Source organism: Larus michahellis, chromosome 2 (genome assembly GCF_964199755.1).
Source record: "Larus michahellis chromosome 2, bLarMic1.1, whole genome shotgun sequence".
In the NCBI taxonomy this organism is placed as follows: domain Eukaryota; kingdom Metazoa; phylum Chordata; class Aves; order Charadriiformes; family Laridae; genus Larus; species Larus michahellis.
In genome coordinates, this window is record NC_133897.1 from 63,749,057 (window position 1) to 63,773,423 (window position 24,367).

At 41.3% G+C, this 24,367-nt stretch overlaps 1 protein-coding gene across 11 annotated transcripts; it reads right to left on the reverse strand.

Annotated features, from left to right (window-relative positions):
* Window positions 1-3,586: 3,586 nt before the first annotated feature.
* ADNP2 (ADNP homeobox 2) lies at window positions 3,587-24,002 on the reverse strand. Of its 11 annotated transcripts, XM_074575722.1 has the most exons (8): window positions 23,399-23,999; window positions 20,499-20,620; window positions 20,194-20,296; window positions 19,418-19,698; window positions 17,029-18,283; window positions 15,319-15,438; window positions 11,327-11,416; window positions 3,587-7,045 (listed from the first exon to the last, which is right to left on the reverse strand). In XM_074575722.1, exons 6-8 carry the CDS (start codon window positions 15,424-15,426, stop codon window positions 4,031-4,033), a joined length of 3,213 nt encoding a protein of 1,070 aa, XP_074431823.1. In that variant the 5' UTR covers window positions 15,427-15,438; window positions 17,029-18,283; window positions 19,418-19,698; window positions 20,194-20,296; window positions 20,499-20,620; window positions 23,399-23,999; the 3' UTR covers window positions 3,587-4,030. The 11 variants fall into 11 exon arrangements, with proteins under 11 accessions (XP_074431823.1, XP_074431825.1, XP_074431824.1 ...); XM_074575724.1 differs by lacking the exon at window positions 19,418-19,698 and having other exon boundaries at window positions 17,029-17,188; XM_074575723.1 differs by lacking the exons at window positions 19,418-19,698; window positions 20,499-20,620 and having other exon boundaries at window positions 17,029-17,188.
* Between the last annotated feature and the right edge of the window lie 365 nt (window positions 24,003-24,367).

A 24,367-nucleotide genomic window follows, 5' to 3' on the forward strand; every position in this document is an offset into this window, starting at 1 on the left:
CCAACGGCATCCTTTCTGCACCTCCTTCTCTAAAAGGTGTCACTGCTGGCATACCATGTGCTGACAGTAACAAGCCCAGTCCACAAGAGAAAGTCTTCCACATCTCATACATGTTTTGGGATCCGGTACCTACGTAAAAAGAGAAACAGTCACAGCTGCGGCTTGCCTGTCAAGATAGACAACTGAAATGAGAAATGAAATAAGTAGGCACTAAAGCAAGGTGTTAGGTCAGACTTTACATGCAGCACCACAAACTTCTGCTTCATTCCTGAATACCCTCAATTTGTCCTTTTCACGTATATTTTGCAGAGGAAGGAGTGAAAATTCTTCTGACCTTTAAAACAAGCCATGCACATTTTCTGAAGGGATTTTTTGTTTTTTTTTTCCCTTGCATTAGACTGCAGCTTTTTTCTTTGTGTATCTGTACTTTGCTACTTAGCATCAAGTTATCTTTCCTAGAAAAATGTGCCCACGGTTAAGTTTGACAAACGTGTATTTGAAACTGGCACAGCCAGCTACAGTAGAATTACAGTTTTATAGAGATGGTTGTTTGGAATTGCACACCCAACATTATATTTAACAGCTACTTAAGTAAGCCCCTAAGCTTTCCTGAACAACTTAAAACAATGAAGAGGGAAAAAAAACCAGTCTGATGCAGTGGTGAACTATAGTATTCAACACAAGAATACAGTACTGAAAACCAATTACAAGGGTGTTTTGTCTTTTGTCCCCTACCAAAACATCCGTTTACCAACCAGTAACAACTTAACTCCCAGCACATGTATACAGAAGCAACACGACCAAGTCACATTATAATAATACGCCTTCCTGTTACATATTCAAACAGCATTATCAAACTATTTCACAAGCACAATTTTTCTGCTCAAAAATTCAAGACACCACAACAAAATAGTTCTCAAACACAGAGACTTCTCTAGACCAATATATTTCAGATGCAGAATACACGCAGGTGCGGGGTTTTTTTTATATTCCCATAAAGAACAAGTACTTTCTACAACCATCCTGCAGACCAACCAGTATTTTTCACAACCGGACATCTTTTACAGTGGACCAGAGCGTCATCCACATGCTTTAAGGACGTGCATTCGGAAAGCCTGCTACAGAGGGCAGCTCCTTTGGTAGATTTGTTTTCCCCGACAGCATATACCAGGAGCGTTAGGCTCTGCCCATAGAAAAGTGCCAGAAAGGCATTTACCACGCTGCCCATGCTTAGCCCTGGACAGGATCTTTCCAGACTAACGCTTTCTAACCGAATGACTTCACATGTGAGAAGCCTACAGCAAATGCCACTGATTCAACTTGGCTGTTTTCAGGCCCTTTGGCTTTTCTGAAAACCATGACCACACTGTGTCTCAGTCACTACTTTCACATTTCAAAATTCATCTGGTTTTTGTTCATTTCTACAGTTCTCATTTAATGAAAGGAGGAGCATTTAGTGAGAGCAAATTAGTACCGAGATTTAAGAACATCAGTCTCTGGGAAAATATGCAGCTGTCAGAATCTGAGATAATAGAAGACACTACTATAATGCACTAAAGTCCACCTAAACCATCTGGATCTAAGTTCTTTGTCTTACTTTCTTTTTGTGTCTTTTAACAGCTATTTTGCACCAAAAGAAACTGTCACATCGAGTTCCCTCGATGGGGGGGGGATAGGTAATCATTTGCACACACACCTAAAAGAAAGTTAGAAGGCTGGTTTATTTGAAACTGTGAAATCAAAGACCAATAAATAGAACACTTAACATCCCCATTGTACACTAGGTAGGAAAACTCTGGTAAGACTGGATTGCTCCCTTGGTTCATCCAAGCATGGATGAACCCTGAAATGACTTCCCAGCTCCCCACTCCATGCCACGCTGTTATCTCAAGAACAACCTTTCATGGCAAGCTCTCTGCACGCTGCCAAATTCCTCCCTGCCGGACTTTCATCTGCACCAGCAGAACTACCCCAAAAATTACAGGGCTCACAGTATCAAGGTCTAAAGAGTGAAAATGAGTGCCTAGATTTCAGAACTTCTATAGAGCATCCCTCTTCCTCCCTCAGAGCCCTCCAAACTGGTTCATGAACTGTGCTATGCCCAAATATCTTCTGTTTTGTTGTTGTTTTTAATGAGCTATTTTTAGGCTATAAGAACACACCACTTCTTACTCACTGTCACTCTTTCGGGTGAGGCATGCGGCCAATCCCATAAATGGTGCTTAGTAAAGGCTATTAGATGACTAGGTTTTTCCAAGTAGCAGATTCTCTCAGTTTAATTTAACTGTATGTTACATACACATTAAAATTCTTTGAAGTTATCACTATATCAAGACTGTATCCAAAATAGAATTTCAAACAGCTTATAGAACCGTAGGTGGACAGTCACCAAATTCTGCTAAAAATGTCATGCCCTTTTAGAAATGGTACAAAAACCAATTCTGTATCTGCTTTAAAAACTATTGCTTACCACTTAAAAAAATGGAAATAAGCTTGGGTATATCATATTACCCTTCCCTTGTAACACTGGCACAACTGAAATCAAAGAAGAGTCTGCTCTTTTTTTTCATTCTGGGAAAGAAGGGTGGGGAGACAGGGATGAAGATAATGAAGAAAAAATAATGCATATTGTAACTGGCTGTTAATAAATACTGGAGGCAATGTCTGACAAGCCAGATGAAACCAAACATATGCAGAAAGAAAGGAACATACTAAACAAGGCCTCAATGCAGCCACCAGTACTACAGTTTGTTCTTCAACTCAAGTGAACCTTCCCAACTGCTTTTCCGCAATCTGTAACGGGGAGGTAGCTCATATTGAACAAGACAGTCTATTGGGTTTTATACTATTTTTACGCTCTCTATAGGACAATAAAAAAGAAACACTACATGAGTATCAACAGTTCAGGTACTCTTGATTTCCCCAATTTATCCAGTTTCAGCTTGTACAATTTCTGACTCAAAGCACTTCAAGTCATATATCTATTTTTCTGGGGAGGAGGTACTGCTCAGTTACTACTTCATGCCTCAACAATTTAAAATAAATGCCAGATTTTTCTTTGGTGATATTTGGATAGGGCTTCTACAGACAAGTGATGTGCACAGAAGTCACATACTCCACGCATCAAAGCAATGTGACACTCTCCAAAGCAGTTTTGCTTTTTGGAAAACAAAAGAAACCAAGCGCTGCTACCAAGCTTTGAACAATAGGTATTTAAACAACCAGGCTTCAACACCAACAAAAAGAGTAAACACTTCTGGTTAGCAAGATCTATTCAACAGATAATAACACAACCATTTCAAGTCAGTTAATTATAACACTTCAATAGGCACCCCCAAGCTCCTCAGTCCCCACCATGTTAATACCAGTTAGATACTTCAGGTCACCAGACTTAACCAGCAGAAGTATTTTAACTGAGAAAAGAAAAAAAGATTGCCATGTATTTTATTGCTACCAGTGCACCAGGAATTTGAATGGGCAATGTATGTAAAGGCTACAATCACCTCTTCAGTAGATAAAACAAAAAATAGGCTAAAAAAATTAGGACTTAAAACCACAAATAATGAAATAAATGTTGTTCACATAGTTTACCTCAGAATTTTAGCCAACATTATACATTTTATTGTTTAGAAAAGATGACGACATTGCAGAAAAATAAAATAAAATTTGTTTTTAACAGGACAAGTGTTTTACATGGTGGTATAAAAAGTGTAATGGGAGTCTGGAGGGGAAGAAAGGGAAACAGAACAAAAAAACCCAAACCCAAATAAAAAAAAAACAAAAAAACCCACTAGTCCAGAAAAAATAAAAAGCTAAAACAAATTCCAGATGGGCAAGTCTGAAGGTTTTAGCTTTTTCAAATACACAACTACGTGTGCCTTTCACAATAACAGTCACAACTGAACGAGACTTTTTGTACTACTGCACCCTTCAACAGGCCAGTCTACAAGTTAAAACAAATAATACAATAAACTGCTAAATTGATAAGTATGCAATTACAGATTGCTTTTAGCTGTTACAAAAAGCTTGTTTACATATCTAATGGTTCATCTTTTATATTCAAACTGTGCTTAATATTTTTTAGTTCAGACATACTGAAACCTAGCAGCACAGATGCTTTTTGATTATTTATCGCTTTTAGGCATATATTCCTCCTTTTTCCAAAGAATGATGCAACATCAATTTTCCACGCGTATAGCAGTGAGGAAAGTAATTCCATCTCTTTTTTAGAAGGATATGGCCTCTCATGAAAGTAGTCTGTCAGAAACTGGTTTTGAGCCTCATAGGAGTTGTAATCATACTGTTTAGGATCTACGGCTAGAATGCGAAGATCCTCACTAGAAGGAAGCTTCTTCATCTCAGTCCTACTATTAATCTTTTGTCGTTTGAAAGGCACTACCCCTGAATTCACTTCTTTTTCTGGAGATAGAGCTATGCCAGTACTTAAGCTCAGAGGCTGCTGTTCCTTATTCCTTTGGTGTTCTGCAACAAAGCAGGAATCCGATTGCTTTCTTTTCAGGATCACAGAATCATGCTTTTCACCATTCACAAACAGTAGCTCTTTCCTCTCAGTACACTCAAGCTGCATCTTCACGCTTGAGTTGCTGTCTTTGGGAGCACTTCTACAACGGAGCAAGTGTACAGCAATAGCTGTCAGAGTCATATTTCCAGTGTACACACCACAACAGTGGATGCACTTGAAAGCAGGAGACTTCAAAATTGTATGAACAGTTGGCATTATATGATGCCGCTCTTTCAAATGCATTTCATAGGTTTCTTTACTAACAAACGTACCAAAGCAAAAGGGACAGGTTAACACTTTTTTGTTGCATCTACTGTTCACTTCTGCTGTCTGAGGTTTCACTTTGATGTAAACGGGGACAAGCGTCCTTGAATTTAGTCCAGCAAGTACTGCCAAATGTACTTCTCTTTCACCAATGTCTTCTTTTGGTAACACTGTACTGAAATCAAAGTGTGGAAATACAAGGTCACCCTGAGCATCATTACCTAGTTGAAATCCTCTGTTGCTATAATCTGCATGTAACTGCTTTTTCCCATTGTGTGTAGTTTTGTTGTGCTCCACGAGGCTTTTTAAGTCATGGAAAGTAACTGTGCAAAACAAGCAAGCTAAGCCATGCATCAAGAGATGTTTCATGAGCTCTTCCTCACAGAGAAAACATTTACAAGAGAAACACCGGACTGTCTTTTCTGTCATCCACCTTAGGAAGGGTGCACAAGCTGCAAGTTTGTCAGGTTCCAGGGTTTCCTCCATTTTTACTTCACCATGTTTGTGGGCCACCTCCATGTGCACCTGGTAGACATTTGATGGGAAAAGCTCATTGCAAACAGGGCAAGTCTTCCACTGCTTAGCCTGTCTGATAGCCTGACTTGTTTCAGGGCCAGGTGGGGAGGCTTGTAATGATATATTCTGAGATGTTAAAATCACTGGAGGAGAGGGTGCACCAGCTGGTGGCTGGGACAACTGAGTTACTGTCCCAGACTGCATTAGTTGGATGGGCACTTGTGGTGGCGTAACAGTTGCTACTCCACCACCAGGAGGTACTGGCAAAGTAACTGAAACTGGGGCAAGCGTGTATGTAGGTATCCCATTAACCTGCTTGCCAGTTGGAATCAACTGCCTAAGTATAGAACCTGCAGTCAAAAAAGTTGTGTTTTGAGAAACGGCAGGTTGAACGGGCTGATTTACTGGGATAACTGCTGGGGCAACAGGTTGATTAAGCTGAAGAAACCCAGGCCTGACAGGCTGTCTGACAGGAACAACCCCAGAAGCAACAGGCTGGTTAAGCTGGAGAACCCCTGACGCAACTGTCTGCGCCACAGGAAGGACCCTAGGACCAATGGGTGTATTCACATTCCCAAGAGACTGGTTGACAGAGAGAACTCCTGGTGCAACTGGTCCATTCACAGGGAGGACTGCTGGTGCAACCGGTCCATTCACGGGGCTGACAGGTTGAGTAACAGGTAGCATTCCAGCTGCAACTGGACCATTTATAGTACCAATGGGTTGATTAACAGGAAAGAGGCCAGGCCTGACAGGTTGATTAAGAGGAAGAACTGCAGGGGCCAAAGTTCTATTTACAGTCCCAACAGAATGATTAAGAGGAATAGCTGCAGCTCTCACAGGCTGATTAAGGGGGAGCCTATGGGAAACAATGATAGGCTGGGAAGGTGATGGCTGAATATTAACGCTATTCTGACCTACAGAAAGATTACTAGATACAAGAGTAACATGCGATGGGGTAGCAACCGGAGCAGAAGTTGTATGTGGCAGGCTACCAGAGGCACTTGGAACAGGCAGTGATCTGATTGTGTTTTGAACTGCTTTTGGCTGCACCACACTCTGGTTCTGATTATTCTGTGGAAATGCAAGCTGGATGCAAGCTGGAGCTGTGACAGAACCTGCTGGGGCAGCAGCGGGTCCTGCAGATGGAGTAGCCACTGCCACACCTTGGGGAGGCTTTGGAGCAATATGCATTTGTTTCACGAGTCCTGGTTTCTTAATATGTTCTGAAATCACTGACCGAAGTTTGTTCTCCAGGTCTCGGTGTGTTTCAGCTGTCAAGACATGATACATTAAAGAATCTTGGCTGTTTGCAGAAGCATTACATTTTTTACAGTAGTGCTCAATGGAATTCTCTTTACTTTCATCAGGTTTCTGGCCAAAATATGTACTTATTAAGTTTTGAAAATGGTTCATCAGCACATGTTTCTTCATATTGTAATACAATGTGTCTGTAAAGTGACATTTTAGACATGTAAAGTTTATGATGTCACTCCTGAATTGTTTCATGCCATCCAAAATGCTGACTGTATAGTTCTGTATTCTTTTATTAGATGAATGAAACATCCGGATATGTTTTCCCACTATTTTGGGATCAGAAGCAAATGCACATTTTGGGCAAGGAACCACCAGCTCTTGGTCCATTTCATCCTCATGGTAACGGTGCAAGTGATTCTTGAACGAAGTAAGCAATTTTGACGAGAACTTGCATAAGCTACAGCAGTACGGCTTTGTTCTGTATCTCTGCAAACAAAACAAAAACATCCACTTAGAAACTGCCAGTTCCTAAATCCCTGTTATCTGTTTGAAAGTAAGTCTGCACTATCACCTGTCAAAAATGCCTTCACTGGATGGATAGCATGTATCTTCTCAGTTTCGTGGAGATCTGTTTTTGAAATGCAGACTTAAAGATGAAATACTTAAAGGGAGAAACATTTGTGCCCTTTTTGCTTCTCTATAATTTATTAAGCCCTAAGTGAGTTCAGTTCTACTCCAGGTCACACAAAGCAATCCTGTTCATAAAGATGCGAATCACAGAACAAGCTATGAAAAATTTGTATGCCACTGTACGTAGGAGGTGAAGCCGCAGCAACTAGCAATAGCAGCCCTTTTAATATGACAATTTAAAAGTTTTATTTAGTTCAGGGCCACCTCCTATCTACTGAAGAAAAAGACAGAAGAGAGAAGGGGTGGGGTTTTGTTTTTTTTTTTTGTATGTATTTCAATACTCCACCCTTCACTGAAAGTTCTCCAAAAGTACCTCTCCCAGCAAAGCCATGAAAGACTAATGTAAGAACATTCTTTTGGAGCCAGATTGATAATAGAAAGGAATAAAAACCCCCTTTATGATAAAGCAGCAATGACCTCTTTCTATTATCTCAACATACCGGACATCCATCACAGTGATTTTGTTAAGAAATGTCCTCTTGCACACTCATTATAAACTACATAGATTCTTCTCCGAAAAATATTTTAACTGTATAAAAATAAACCTAAATTCTACTAAACAGTGGTTTAGCTTCCTGAATTACATGACACTTGCAGCATTACTTTTTGTATCCATACAAACATTATTTGTTCTTTCCGAAAAACTGGTAGCCCTATCAACCATTTTTTCTTACCAACTTCCTAGAAAGTTAACCCTGGCTACTGCCACACCCTACAGAATTAGTCACAACATCATCCAGGTGACAAATCTGCACTCTCAAACATCTAGTGGAACTTGTCTGTTCCCTCAGATGTGTTTTTCACCTTACTGACTTCTGCCCCTTACAAAACACCATCCAAAGGGAACAAGCTGTTCCACCGCTATGTAGGCATCCAGCCTAGCTAGATCACCCACATACATGTCACAGACACATTATGAAGATCCGTAGCAAAAATTTGCACAGTTATTTTTTGTCATTTCATATCGCCATTAAGATGCCATCTATCAGAAATACCAGAAGAATCTCCTGACGATAACCAAAATCTAACCTCTAAATTCAAAAGACTGGGTCAGATAAAGCCACTGGCTAGCTAAGGCAGCTGATGAGTACACTGTGAAGGTATCAGTGAATTATCCCCTACTTATACTCTCCAGGTGCCTGGTCTCAGCTGCTAGAAAACAGCACCAGAGCAAATCAGAAGACCCTTCAATCCTACTTTCAAAGGTATACTGAGTAGAGAAGGGCCAGTGACACTACTGAACTAATGAAGCATACACAGCATTAATAAAAGCTGCACCTCACTAGCCTTACTTCTGAAGAAGTCAGGTGACAAAGACAGGCAACTGCTCATTTTAATTGGTTGTCTGAGGCTTAGAAAAGCTTATATGCTTTTAAATACAGGGCCCATACACTCTTCACTTCCCCCCATTTCTGGTTTGGGTCTTTCTGTCCCCATAAACTTATAATATAATAGACTGGCAGTATTTCCTTGCTGCTAAGTCTGAACAATTGTTGTTAGGTGCAGTGAGAACGCTCCACTTTGGAATAGTGAATTAATTCAGCACTGGGACCACATCTATAGTAATGATGTTTTTGCCTGTTACACGAACAAGCATTGCAGTACACCGCTAAGAAAATGACCCAGTACCTGCATACTGGTAAGTCTAGGAGAAATAATGTTCTACACCTTCTTAGATCATTTATCTTTTGATAGAGGTAAAAATTATGAGACTTCAGCAATAGAAAAAACAAGTTCTGTCCTTTAAGATCTAACAAATGAGGACGAATCCTAAGTCCCACTAGGCTCAAAAAACTCCAAAAATAATTTAAAAAATCCCTAAAAATCTGTTCAGCAGAATAGAAGTATATGGAAGTCTGCTACTTTGATGTTTTCTGTATGAAATAGAGCACTTACACATGGACACCTCCAAAAATGATTTTGTTACTATGTTCTCCTTGCATATGCATCTAAGCTGCTATCTATGCTTGCACGTGCTACTGCAGTCTACTAATGGCATCTCAGTTCTATAGAAGATTTGACAAAATTAGAATTCTAAGCCATTTTGGAAAAATGAACTGTCTTGGAGACTGACCAACACAACCCTAAAATGTACAAATGGAATCCAAAAAGGCTGATTAGAGGCATTTAGGAAAAATTGATTAGTCCCACTCCAAAGAACATACCCTAGGACACAGTAACACTTTCCATTCTTTAGTCTCATGTAGAGGTGAGCAGAAAGACACGCAAAAAACATAGCCTCTAAAACCCAAAGTTCTTCCAGAATTATTAATGTCTCCCTAAAAATAGTACTGATGGTAGAAACCACCAACTCATCTAAATAGACATCTCCTCCAGCCTACTGAGTTTCCAATTTAGCCCAAACAACTTGTTTTCCCCTTATGGCAACAACTTTGGAATAGAACATCCTGAAGGACCAACTACTTTTCTCCCAGACCTAGGCAGCATAACACCAAGATACACGAACGATATATATAGCAAGGAACCATGGCTGTTTCAAGAAAATTTAGTAGCCAAAAGACAGAGCTTGGCAAATCTGTGCCACAGCAACACACGACAAACTCTACACTTAAGTTCATCAGATCAGATTCCAATCTTATTTTTAGACAGATATAGACCACATACTACTGGTCATGCTGAGTAGCTGAGTCAAGATCTGTATTTCTCCCTTCTGGTAAGGGATCAAGTCTCTCTGCCTGGTCTCTCTGTAGACAATAGGGATGAAAGAAGATTCCCTTTCTATGGTATTTTTTTTGTTCTTTTCCATTTTTACTGAAATGGATAATCATTTTTCCTAAAGGACCATGGAAGGAAGACCAAAAAAAAAAACCAAAACACTTTCATCTTAAGTTTTAGACAGGAGGTTTCGCTTGCTCTGTCTCCATCCTCCTCTTTCACGTCTGGGGAGGATGTGTTAACCTCCCCTGCTCATCTAGCACAGAAGATCTCTCAACACTGAATTTCTTTTAGTCAGAAGGTGGAAGAAAAGTCAAAAAAGACAAAATCAGCAAGGCTGGAGCTCAGATAACATGCTGATTGGAGCCAGGAGAACTGGTAAAAGGAGAAGTTTTCCATGTGCATATAGAAGAAACAAAAAGGAGAGGGGGGGGAAAAAAACCCAGATACCATCATAACAATTAACAGGATTTATTCCCTTCACCTAAACTAAAGGCAGTCTTGACCAAAGGCAACTGTAAGCCTTATCTGAAGTGGTGCTAAGAGGCTAGATGCAATCTGTCTCTATAGGCATAAGTGAAACAAGTCACATTTGACTCATCCACAAATTCATTTGAACAGATGAACCTCCAGTCTTATGTGTGAACCTAAATTCAGGAAAAGACTACCTGATAGCCTCAGTTTAAAGATGGTAAAGGCAGTTAAAAAAACCTCCTGAGAAACCACTACCACACTATTCTAAACCATTACACACTGCTGACATGCCTTCTCCACAGAAGCCATCAGGAACCCTAAGTCTCTTCAGCAAGATTGAGAAAAGGCTACTTTTTCTTCTGGATATACTCCTATGCTCTACATAGTATCTTAGAAAGTTGCTAGAATAGAAAGTTAAAGAAGTCCTTTGGTTTGTTCATCTCAACCCTGCCTTTCTTGTAGATTCTAGCTTCAGACAAGATTACAGCTATATAGAACTAAAAGCTGTTTCACTACACTAACTGAAATATGTCTTCCACTGCAACCCTATCCCAAGCTGCTAATGATAATTTCAGTTTAACCCACTCGTGTCTGCGCAATCACATTTTCACCCTTCCAATGAAACAAAAAGCACATTAAGACTACATATCAGATTAGTGTGACATCTTAAATACTTATGTTCAAGGTTGTATCCTTAGAGACAGCAAATGTCCTTATAACCTGATAGTCAGGTACATTGCAGGGAAGAACACAGAGGAAGTGAAAGATTATTCCCTGACTAACAGTACTTAGAAAATAAATGTTAAAGTTTTTTTTCTTTTAACCATAAAAAGGTGTATTTTAACTTTTCCAGGACTTCTGAAAGTGATAAAATTCAGTGACTCCACATGCACGTCTACCCAGAATTTCTAACACAAATATACATACCTTCCTTTTGCCCACAGACTCCCAAGGAGAGACATCACTCCATGAGGTGTTACAAAAGTGTTTTTCACCTGGGTCAAAACTTTTAAGATTCTAAAAGAAAAAAGAAAACAAGAAATAATCTGCTTTTGCAGTCTGTTCTGAATACAAAAACAGTCTCAATACAGAGAAAGAAAAAAGCAAAAACCACACAGACAGAGGACGAATGGGAAAATCCACACAGTATTCAGATAGAGGTCTCAAAACTCAGTTCAAAGAAATTACTTCTTTGACCCTCCTTTGACTGATTTTATCTCAAACACTTGTTCATGTGACTGCCTTGTAATATAGTTAAGAATTATTAACACTTAAAAGTTACTGAAAATAAGAGTGAAAATATTTACACTTTAACTTCATTGCTTCTAGACAAGTTCACAGTGAACACTGGAAGATACTTTCTCCTTTTACCTTCCTCCTCCTAAATCTGTAATATTTCACTATTTACTTCCATTTATTAAGTTACCACTACAGTTTACTTTGCAACAGTATTAAATCTTCATAGCATTGCTACACTTTTAACTTGGAAAAACTAAGATATTCTCAGAAGTTTATTTCAAAGAGCAGCGGTATTTTCCCACAAGCTGTAAAAGCAACAATATTATCATGTCTGGAACAGCCGTGTCAGGATAAAAAACTTTCCTTATAGCATTTTTCTAATCAATCACATCAGAGCAGCTTATGTTCCTCAAGCCAAAGCCAGCTACTAATCTAAAAATCGTAAGTTCCTCTCCAATTTTCTGAGGCCTACACATATCTAAACACAAACTTAATGAAAAAAATAATTAGATTCCTCTTTGCTAGGCATTTCTGAAGACTCTAGGCTAGCTTCAGAGTGTCTTAGATGAAACACAGGCTACAAATCCAGGCCTAACCCACAGAAAACTAGCATCACTTCTCCCCTCGCATTCTCCTTCCCTTTCACAAACCCCTCTTCACTCAAAATTCTGCAAGATGCTTAGAGAGGGCGAGATGTTTTCACCTCTCCATCAAACCCCATTGGAACACCAGAAGCAAGTAATAAAGACAATTTAATATTAGATCATCAAGAGAAGTGAAATTCACAAATCTAAAGTTTGTGGTCAAAAAACCAATGCAATATTTATGTGAAATTTACAAGCAACACAGGATATACTCAGCAAGAGAAAGAAACAAAGCCTCTAGTAGTCAAACAAATACACAAGCCTACTTAATGCGTGCTCTGTCTGCATTAGGCTCCTGTCCACACCGTGAAAATGTGAGCATCCCTATGTGTGTAACAGATTGCATTGAACCAGAAGGTCATGCCAGTGATAATTTGAATTAAGTTATTCAAGAATTTAGAAAAACGTAGCTAAGTTTGCAATAAGCTTTCTAGCTTTTTCAACCTTCGAATTTCCCCAAGGAGAATCCCAAAGAGCTCAGAGCCAAAACAAACCAACCCCTTCCATTCTAAACGACATCTAGGCACTGAATGATTCGTCTATGTGCCCTTCAGTCAAACCTTCTTAAAAAAAAACACCTTAGAAAGAACCCTTGCATGGAAAAAAGAGAAATCCCACAGCCTTAGAGAACACAATGCTTTTCTTAAAAAAAAAAAAGAATATTTTTTGCTAGAGAAAACAAAGAGATTCAAGATTTACTAACAATTCTTTGGCCAAACACACTAGAGGAAATGACACAGCGTTAAAAAAGTTTTCTTGACAGTTGTGGCCTACCTCAAACATGTTCTGCTTTCGGTTTGAGTACTCTCCACTAAGAGAGGCTCCTAGACTGGAACACCAAATTCCCACATGCCAAATGTGTGTGACAGTAAGTCTAGATTCATTTGCTGAAACAGCTGTTTCCTACAGAGAAATATTCACCTATCAATCCTGATGCATGGTGGGTATTTCTAAGTAAAACATTTTAAAACTAAGAATTGTTCTCCCCTCTGTTTCACCATCACTGTTTTCCAGAACAAAAAGATAAAATGCACAGAGTTTAAATGAAGACTTAAAGATCACAGTACGTTAAAGAAGCCAAAATAGTTTACTAAAGGAAAGCCTGACATTACAGCATACTTAAAAGTACTACTTTGAGAATCAAACCAGTAGTCTTGCACAAAAGGCTCATGTTTTCTACCTAGCAGAGATCAATTAAGAACTTTTAGCCTAAAAACTAATCCATTTGTTCTCCAAGCTACAGAGAGATACTAGTTGTATGTGAAATTGCTTCGCTTTCCTCACAAACTACTCTCCATTATGATGCCTTATTAGAACAATTCAAGGCCAATTTTAAGACCAGACAGCAGGTCAAGTTTGTATCATATCATTTCATACCTTTTCCTAAATTGTCCAGCCTCCTCACAAGAACAATGTACAGAAATCAATCTTAGTATTTGAGGGGAAAAAAACCCAAACTTAAGCTACTTCTCACCTATTAGGACACCACACACCCTATTCTACCAAAAAGAAATACCATCATCATATGCGCCAAGTACAAATTAAGTTCTAAAAACCATTCTTCTTGCTGCTAAGGCAAGAAGAAACCAGTCCCAGATTACCTGGAAAAAACAAACTGAAACTATGAACTTGGTTGAGGGAGAATTATTTGCAAAAATAATAAAATGGTATCTTTTTGGCCCATACCTCACAGAGCTTTTTCCAGAATGGAAGTGTTCACTGGGTTCACCACCACCACCATTTATTAAAAATGGAACAAAACCAATCAAACAGACACTGACCCCCACCCCCCAATAAAACAACCAAACACACAAAACACCTTATTCCTCATTCACCATTAAACCCCAAACTGCAATCAAAAAGTTAGACTGCAATCAACTTCATAGCAAAAAACCTAGCATCATCAAAACATTTCTACTTCAAAGGGTGAAGATAGAACAGCTTCTGACTTAAAAGGTTTAATTGCAAAACAATATATAACACAATAAAAACAGTATGAAAATGGAAATTACTAGACAAACACACTTTTCCCTAAGCTCTTACAACATTTATTTAGATATATCAAACATTGTTCAACTGCAATAACCAAGAATGGTCCATAATTAGTTACGCATGTACATCCTAAGCATTTTTTTCCAAACTGTTTACTTAAGACTTTCAGAAAAGACATCACAAAAGACACAATAGCACCCCTACTGAGAGTTAACTTACTTTAGTACCATCATACAGAATTAATCCAAACTCTTAACTACGGTCAATGTGAAGTCACGAACATACTAAACAGCAAAAAAGCCTGCGGAGCAGTTGCTTGAAATACACTACTGTTTAGTCACCGAGTTGTATTACTGTGTTTGCACTTTTTCTGGTATTAGGCTTGCCAATCTGGTGGTGTGAATTCCTCCTGCTTGTTGCACAATACCTTCTCCTGAAAGTGGCAACAATGGTACTAGGTTCATCTTGATCACCCCAGTACACTTGCACATACTTTTTAAGATGCAGAACTGAATTACAACTCAGTAAGCCAAGTTTGATATTTTTCCCAATTTTGGTATATTTCCTGGTTCAAAGGTCTGCAACAAGGCTACTAGGTCTAAACTGCTTGTCTGTTTTCAGGAATACTGACAATTTGTATATCCTTCAGAGGCTTGCCCTTGATATGTTGGGATGCCTTTGAGCAGACTCAAGTCTTCATCTGCTTGTGATTTTAAAAGAATCACAAAAAAGTTGCAGTGTGGTACACAAATAGCGTTTCATTAGTCTGTGCTGTTTTTCCTACAGCTGTACTGTTTCCTTTCGTTGAAACATTACTAGCAGAGAATATGCAGCACTACCTAGAACACATCTTGTCGAGAAACAGTTTCTTTCAATGTTATATACTAAAATGCTAAATTCCACTCTTGGCATATGAGTAATCCTTCAAGTAAAGACTCCACCGTAAAGATGTGTAGCAGAGGAGTATCATATATATACTAAAAAGTGAAATATTTTTCAAGGGTTTAGATTTCAGACTGATTAACATTATTTCAAATGCTTTACCTTCAACAATTCCCTGCAGCTGTCAAGCCCAAGATCCACAAGAATGCCCTTCACCTTTTTTCGAGCCTTCCTGATACTATCAAGATTTTGAACAGGAATTTGAAACATTTTGCACTTTTCCTGAAAAAAAAAAAATACAAAAAAGTGATGAATATTTGAACACAGGCACTTGCATTTAACGATATTAAAACAGAAACTAAAGTCTGAAAAAATGTATTCTTAAATATGAAAGCCCAAAAGCCTTAAACCAAAGAACTAGTCTCATTAGTATTTCCCAATGGATCACTTGGAAACAGAATCTGATTTGAGGGGGGCAAGGGCTGGGAGGGAAACCTTTACATTTCTTCTCTCCTATCTAAACAAAATTCCAAGATTTTCTTTCAGATATCTTTGTGTTTATATAGCAGCTACACTGTGTTTAGTGGGGTTTTTTGTAAGAGAACATGAACACCAGAACTTTACTAAGTTATATTCAGAAAATTGCTATCATCTCATTTAGGAAGGAGGAACTCAACACCTTTCACTTTGAATGTTCACATCAAGATGAAATGCCTCTTTGATAATCTGGTTTGTTGTCATGTATGTACATACTTAAAAAATGATCGCTAGTTAAATCTAAATTTCCTGAAGAAGTTTCTGCTGCTGTAAGCTGATATGGACCTTGGCATAAAACAAGCTACTACAATATTAATGCAGTAGAAAGAAAATGTGATTGATGTATGGCAGTGATAGACATATGCCAAAGTGGGACAAATTTTTTTTAATACCCATATGCTTTTAGGTCTCCTTCTCTGACGAAGTATATGTAGCTCTAATCACCTTCTCCTACTCCAGAATTTGGATTTATACCCTACCCTGCTCCCTCCAGCAAGCTGTGATAGCTAGAGTCCAACATACCAAGGAGGACGATGACTACAGCAAGATTATAGAAAGACAGCTTATCTGCTGTGGGTCATCTGTTTGAAGGGTTGTTGTGCAGCATGGCTGCCCATCTGTCTAGAACATATCACCAGGAAGGAATTATCACTTCCCCAACAGCTAGGCTTTTATCACTCCTCATGCAGCTGGGCTATGGATGCATCGGTTGCTTATCTTCAGCTCCCAGTACATCATAAGGTATCCCCATTGGCTTAGCTTTTGAAGTATGAGCCTTTATTACCTCCTCTCTACATTACAGCAAAAAGCAATTTAGACTGAGATTAAGAAATTTAAATGGGCACAGAACGCAACAGAAATACCCTGCACTGAAAAAAGTCACTGGGAGCTTCACAGGTATCCCTTTGTTCTTAAATAGCTGGCAGATGACCCAATAGAGTTTAAAATATCTCAGTCCTTATTGCTAAACAACTCTTCCCTCCACAACAAGTTCTAATGAGAAGAAAAAAAACCAAAACACCCAAACAGTACTTCAGCCTTGATGGTCCAGAATGTCTCTAAAAGCTATACTTCTCAAAAAAAAAAAAAAGCCAGATCACTGTCAACGTGAAATCTTTGCCTTAAAAGGCAAGACTTTCCTATAAACAGTTGCAAAAATCCCTCCCACATAAGACAGAAGCTACAAGCTAAGACCAACCAAAAGAAAAAAAAAAAAGAAAAAACCTTTTTCTACTCTGTGTGTCATCACTCAAGAAGAAAAAAAAAAAGACACCTTAATTTATGTACAAAAACATACAACCGAGGCTTTTCAAAATTAAAATTCAAACAACTCACATGCTATGCTCCTCTTCTTCTCCCCCCAAAGGAAAGGTGTGTAGATAGAAATGGAGAAGGAGCCCCATTTGACAGATACTAGTCTTGTTTTCTAGTATTTTTTACCAGTAAGAAGTCTGGAAGACATTCTGATACCTTGGAGTGGGTGTGGAACAGGAACCTATAGAGAATGGAATAAATCAGAGTAACTAGTCCGGCATTCTATCAAAATTAAAGGACTAAAACTGAGACTTTACATCTTAATCTACTTTTTACACTGAAGTGAAACAGGAATTTGCATAGTCTCTGGTTAAAGTCTTATGATCAGTCCCTCTATGACAGCAGGTTATATGCACCAACCTCATGGTGCACTTCAGGTCACAACAGAGTTGACAGGATGTCACCAGCTCAGATGAGCCAGAAAAGAGATATGGTTCACAGAATAGTTCCAGTTGGAAGTGACCTTAGAGATCACCTAGTCCCAACTTCCCAGCCATGCGCAGGGACACCTGCCACTGGGCCAGGTTACTCAAAGCCCCATCAAACCTGGCCTTGAACGCTTCCAGTGATGGGGCATCCATAACTTCCCTGGGCAACCTCTTTGAGGGTCTCACCATGCTCACAGTAAAGAATTTCTTCCTAATATTTAATCTAAATCTACCCTCTTTCAGTTTAAAACCATTACCCCTTGTCCTATCACTACACTCCCTCATAAAAAGTCCCTCCCCATCTTTCCTGTACTGGAAGGCTGCTATAAGGTCTCCCCAGAGCCTTCTCTTCTCCAGGCTGAACAAGACCAACTCTCTCAGCCTGTCTTCATAGCAAAGCCGCTCCAGCCCTTCATGGCCCTCCTCTGGACTCACTCCAGCAGGTCCATGTCCTCTTATGTTGGGGGCTCCAGAGCTGGACGCAGTACTCAGGTGGGTTAGATCATCACCAGAGTGGATTAGAGGGTCAGAATCACCTCCCTCAACCTGCTGACCACACTTCTTTTGATGCAGCCCAGGATGCAGTTGGCTTTCTGGGCTGTGAGCTTGCATTGCTGGCTCATGGTGAGCTTCTCATCCACCAAGACCCCCAAGTCCCTTCTCCTCACAGTTGCTCTCAATCCATTCTCTGCCCAGCCTGTATCTGTGCTTGGGATTACCCCAACACACAGGTGGGATCTTGCACTTCCATCATTAGGCTTCAGAGGAAACTGTCCCTCCATCTCAGTCCTTTAACTGATACACTGATGCTACTCAAGAAGGTGAAGCAGACAATTCTTGAAGCATGTCTATCTCACAAAAAAAAGAAACATTTGTCTACAAAGATGGTATAGTATGTAACATCCATCTATCTCAAGAGTTTTCTTAAGCAGTAATCCTTCTGAAATGGAAGTCACTAATCCAGGAGAAAGAAAGGAAAAAAAAAAAAAACACCACACAAAACAAACACACAAAAAAACACATACAGAAAAAGAAACTTGAATACAAGTTACTTATTTTCCAGTTTTCAGGTAGCTGGTCTTCAGTCCAAAAAGATGTACATTTCTGCATCATATGCAAGGTTATTCAGCCGGTCTTTAAAAAAAAGCTGCTCGGGAGTAAGCCTCCAAGTTACTCATCTAACATTCTCTGTACCCATTAGACCAGTAATGCCCCATCATAAAGGTCACAAAATTTCAGCCTTCTAAGTTTATTAACTCAAGCTCTCAGTTTAATTCCCTGATTACTATACAATTTATTATCCATGCTCTTTTACTACTAATTTATTTGTCTTGTATTTTGGATGTTCTTCAAGCCTTAGCTTGCACTTTCCATGCACAATTGCAGTCAATCTTCTGTTGGTACACATCCCATTCTAAACCAGCAAATTCAACGTGAAAACACTACAGCCAAGAGTCTTGATCCTTTTACCATACTGGCTACCTAAAAGACAAGTTTATCTTAAACTACTTTTAATTGTAGTTTCCAAAAAGCTGATAATCCATTGAGTTTCCACAGACAGTACCTTTTCATAAACAGAACCAAGGCAAGTTATTAGCAAAACAAAACCATCACTGTAGAAGCTGATGTCCCAAACTCAGTTCTAAAAAGGTCTTTCAACCCTTGCTCAGGCATTTTTTTCCACCAATCTATTCCTGCATTTACTGTTCATTTAGATAACACCTCCATAAAAATATAGCAAACTGGAGTTTATCCAACACTAAAGGTTCTGTCTATTTCTACATTATAACATCCAACTACGTTCAGCTTTTCAACAAAGATCACAAACACAACTCTTCACTTCCAGTACTATTTTAACACTAGTCTAAACAACAAGGTAAGAGTCTGGACAGCATCCTACTAGTCAAATATCACTAGCTTGCCGAGTAACTGTGCTTGACTAATCTCTCTGCATTAAAAAAGTGAAAATACTAACATTTCACCTTTTCAAAGTAAAAAGTCATCACAAGTTGTAAAGTTCCCATTTGCCTTCCTTTTAGTCTACTTCTTAGAACAACAGTCATTAATCTTGGAAGAGACCTCAAGAGGACATCCAGTCCAGACTCCCATTCAAAGTAGGCTCAACAATGAGCTGCAACCAGGGCACTCTGCATCTTGGCCAGCCAGGTCTCAAAAACCTCCATAGGCAGAGGTTTGACAGCCTCTCCGGGCAACCTCTTCCAGTAATTGACTGTGCTCACGGTGAAAAGTTTCGTTTGTGTTCCTAAGGAAACCAGGCATATGCAGTCAGATTAAATATGAAGCTGGTATGCAGCTGGAGCAAAGACGACACACAAATGCGCCTTCCACATGCATGCAAATACATCCAGAAAAATCTGACAGTAAACTGTCTAGACATTTCATGAAAACAGGCAGCTAGAGAGAAACCCTATTAGAAGGCCCGCAGGGAAAAGGCTGCAATGTAACAATTTTTAGACACTAGATAATCCACATGGAAACCACATCTCTAGACATGTTTCTAGCAGGACGGCCTTCACTAGCCTCTTGCTCATAGAACCACTTATAGTAGGGAAATAGGAGTGTCTTATGGAATTTTGTCCTTTCATATTATCTGCTTTGGAAATCCAATCATTATTAGTTTTTATACGTTTTTATCTAGTAAATGGTCATTAGTAACTCTAGAAGAGATTTTTATAAAGACTTTCAGGTTTGGGATATCTGGGTGGGAGTATTTTTAAAGGTTTGTTTACCAACTTACATTTCAGCAGTTATCAGAGTTGACAAGGACCAACACAGAATTCTTTACTTCCATTTTAGCAAACTCATTAGTGGCTGAGAAACCAATAAGAACTGCTTCATTCCTGAAAATTAAATGAGAGCATGTGACCTACTGATTCTCAGAACCTTAAGAACAAGAACACTGGATGGCAGACAGCAGCTAGGAGGACAGGCATGCTGAGAAACTGCCTAGAAGAATGTGAGTTCAGCTTGGCCGTACTAAATTTTACTCTCAGCAATTTGTTTTGTTTCTGATAAGCTTACAAGCCCTCCAAGAAGTCATACCTGGGTATCTGCTCAACCGCATATTACACAGATGGTTCCATTCCCTGGACTCTTATCTGTGCCTTCTGAGAGAGACCTAACTGGATTTAACAGTACATTGGCACCATCAAAGCTTATCCAGCCTTTAGAGGGAGAGAGAAGAAATGCATATAAGCTTCCTATCAACATCTCTAGGTGTTTTAACAGCTTTGAAAGATTTGACTCCTGGAAAGAAAAACAGTAAATTGATTAGAATGGATAATATTCTTGTTTATTATTTCATTTGTGGTAAATTAAAATTAAACTGACTACAGAAAAAAACAGATTAATAAAACTTACTAAGAGTACTTCCGGTCAACAAAATAATGCTACTTTATCCTCTTAAACTCCCATTTCTATGTAAGTGCAACCTGACAGAAATATCAGGTAAAAAAAAATAAATTAAACTTTTTTTCTGCAACTAAAACAGAAACCTTTAGGGGGTCTCAAATTATACATCTCATAGTCACGATAATTTTATTATTTTCTTGGCTATATACCACATACTTGTTAAAAGAGCCATCTAATCTAACAAAAGATGGCCATCATTCAATAGTTGCCAAGACAGTAAAAAGCATTAAGGCATGTGATTACATAGATAAAGATACAGCACATCAGCCTGCATCTTCCCTAAGAAGTCAGATCAAAATTCATTTAGGTCACTAACTTTAGCTACTGTGGTTTAAATGTGATGCTTCATTAATACACAATCAAGCCTGTTACACAAGGCTAGTTAGAAGAGAAAGGACTATACCATTCAAACTCATGGAGCCTTCATAGAGCACTGCAACTCACACAAAGCTTGACTCCCTCGGGGATCAGCATTAGCCAGAAACTGAACTCAGCAGGACCCAAGCTCATTCTAGATGCCTTGAGCATCTATGTGATGCCTACTCAAATCCCACAGGACTCATCAGCCCCATGCATATGTGATCAAAAGTCACACACCAAGTTCAGCTACTCGCGGAAGAGGTACAACTGCATTTGTACTGCACTAGTCAGCCTGCTATGACTGAAAAACATTTCATGCAAATGCACAGAACAGTCCACAGCACAGATAACCCACAACGTGAATAACTGAGCAAGGGGACAGAACTGAAAACAATAAGGCTGTGCTACAAGTTTCAGGAGAAGGACTGAAGTGTTTAAACACAAGGCAGCTCTACCAGTGGTCAACAAACATAAGGTATTATAAAAACGTGTTTGTGTAAAAATGCGTTTGCCAAAACCACGACATGTGCTCTTCATTGTGTCTGAAGATTTGCTATATTTTGGGGTGTTTTGTTGTTTTGGGTTTTTTTACAAAACTTTCATTAGATTAACTACATAGCATATTTATTACATACAGTTTGTCAAAATATTGCTGTAAAGAAACACCCTTTTTTTGTTCCAAATTAAACTGAAAGTTTATTAACAGGTGCACCAAGAAGCCTAGAATATAAATTGGACTGGGGATCCCAAGAGTGAGTCTTTATTTCATTATAAGTCTTTAAAACTTCTAGGGGTTCAAACACGTATTTTTCATGATAGAAAATTGTTAAGGAAAACAACTGATCCCCCCCAATAGCTACCTGTGAGATCTTAAGTGTTTATCAGTTGAGAGATGTTCATAATTTTGACAGTACAGAACTATGAACTGTTGCAACAAGACTCAAATAACTATCTTTCATTCCATTTACAAATCAGGACAAGAAGTTTGCGCTTCTTGCTCTCAAGCACAAGGTAAGCATAATCAAATGTTTTTAATGATTTGCATTGTATGGGTTATGTTTGCTAACATTATTCATAAACTTTTTCATTTTTTCAAAAAATCTATGCATTGCTGAAGTACTGCAGGAATATGTAATGTAATTCTGCATTCGATTAACATTTTAGTTCTAATTTTGCATGCATACTACTCCCGTGCACATTACAGTTCTCCATAAACCGTTTCAAATACCCAATTGTCTAGAACTTAAGACTTTTCATTCACAGACTTAGAAACAACCTGTTAAGTTGGTTCCTTAGGTACTCTCTCGCTTAAGTATTGACAGAAATTAGGGGGAAAAAAAAAAAAGTGGTCCTAAACAGCTGTTTAGCAAACAGTAGTCATAAAGCAGCGAGTCTTCCTTGTGTTAAAGCGTCTCACTAGGCTAATTTCTACTTCCGACCACGGGCAAACCCGGAAGTCCCTCCTCCGCTCGAGAGGGCTGCGGGCAGGTTGAAAGGGGCACCGCTCCCCGCCAGCCGACGGGGACAGCCTTCAAGGGAGCGAAGCGGGCAGCGCTGCGGTTTAGCCAACTCAGCTACGGCGGGAGCACCCCGCAAGGCACCAGCGCTCGCCACCCCGCCAGCAGGCAGCGACCCCTCAGCCCTGCCCCATCCGCGCCCCCTTAGCCGCCTAGGTCTCCAGAGCACTCCAAGGGGCACCCCCACTGCCCGGCAGCCCCGACGGGCCGGACGGTGAGCGCGAGGGGGCTGACAGCCCCGAGGAGGACACCCTGGGGTCCAAGAGGAGCCGCCCGCAGCGGTCCAGCTACCGCGGGGACTTCAGCATAAACCCTTCCGCGCCTCCAGGCGCTTCCCGGGCAGGGAGACTCAGAAACCCCACTGCTGAGGAAGGGCAACACCCCCTGCCAGCGACCCGGCCCCACGCCGCCCGCCCCCCAGCGAAGCCCACAAGCCCTCAGCGATACAAGGGTTTCGGCTCCCATCTCCCCGCCAAAGCGAGCCGAGAGAAGAGCATAGCCAGCGAGGCGCTCTGAAGCCGGCGCTTACTGACAGCCACCGGCGCGCCGGCTCGCCCCCGCGGCTACAGCGCCGCCGCCCGCAGAGCCCGCCCTGCCCGCGCCCCTCAAGGCGGGCCGCCTGCGGGCGCCGCCGCCTCACCCCGCTGCACCTACCCGGCCGGGCTGCAGGGGGAGCCCGCCGCCGCTCTGCCGCCTCGCCGCCGCCTGCCGGGTCGCGGGCCCGCGCCGCAGCCTCCGCCTCCCGCTCCTCACAGCGCTGACCCCGCCGCCGCCGCCGCCTCGGCCGCCGCGCCCCTCCCGCGCCGCGCCGTGCCCGCCTCCCCGCCCCGCGGCTCCTCCTCCTCCGCTGCCGCCCGCTGCTGCCGCCGCGCTCAGTCCGCGCACTGCGAGGGCGGCGGCGGCATCGCTGGGGCCCACGACCGACCTCGTCTCAGACCCCGCGCGCAGCGCCCGCCGCCCAGCGCCCGCCCTCCGGCCTCCGCCCGCTCCTCATCCAGAGTCAGAAAGAGAAAATGGCGCTCGATTTATCCCAGGAAGTGACGTTGCAGCTTATTTGCATGCTAGGCAGACGGCCAATGGGAAGAGACTTGGGGCAATGCTCCTATTGGCTCCCCAGATGAGCTGGGCGTGGCTGAGGGCGGGGCCTCATGTGGGGGGCGTCCCCCGGCCTCGGGGCTCACCTGCCCCTCCTGCCCGCGCCCGCCAAGGGGCACCACTGGGGGCTCTCGCGAGAGCTGGAGGTGTGACATCATCCTGGAGTGGGAGGAGCCTGATGACATCGTGCCCGTCACGTGAGCTCACCACGTGACCCCCCAGCAGCTCTCTGTCCTCATTTGCATGGAATGTTGGGTGAAGCCTCATTTGCGTCTGCTGGGGGCTGGAGGCCCCGCCCACCTCCCCCAGCCAATGGGGCGCGACGAGGCCTGGCAGCCAGGCTTCCCATTGGAGGAGGCCCCGGTGCGTGCCTCCATGCGTGGCTCACACCTCCCCACGCCGGGGTCCTCCGCCAGGCCTGGCCCCCATGGTGGGGCTGAGGCACCAGGAGGCTGGGGCGCCCCAGCCCTCGAGGCTCCACGGGAGCTGCGGTGCAGGCCCTGGGCAGGGGAGTCCCACTGCACACCC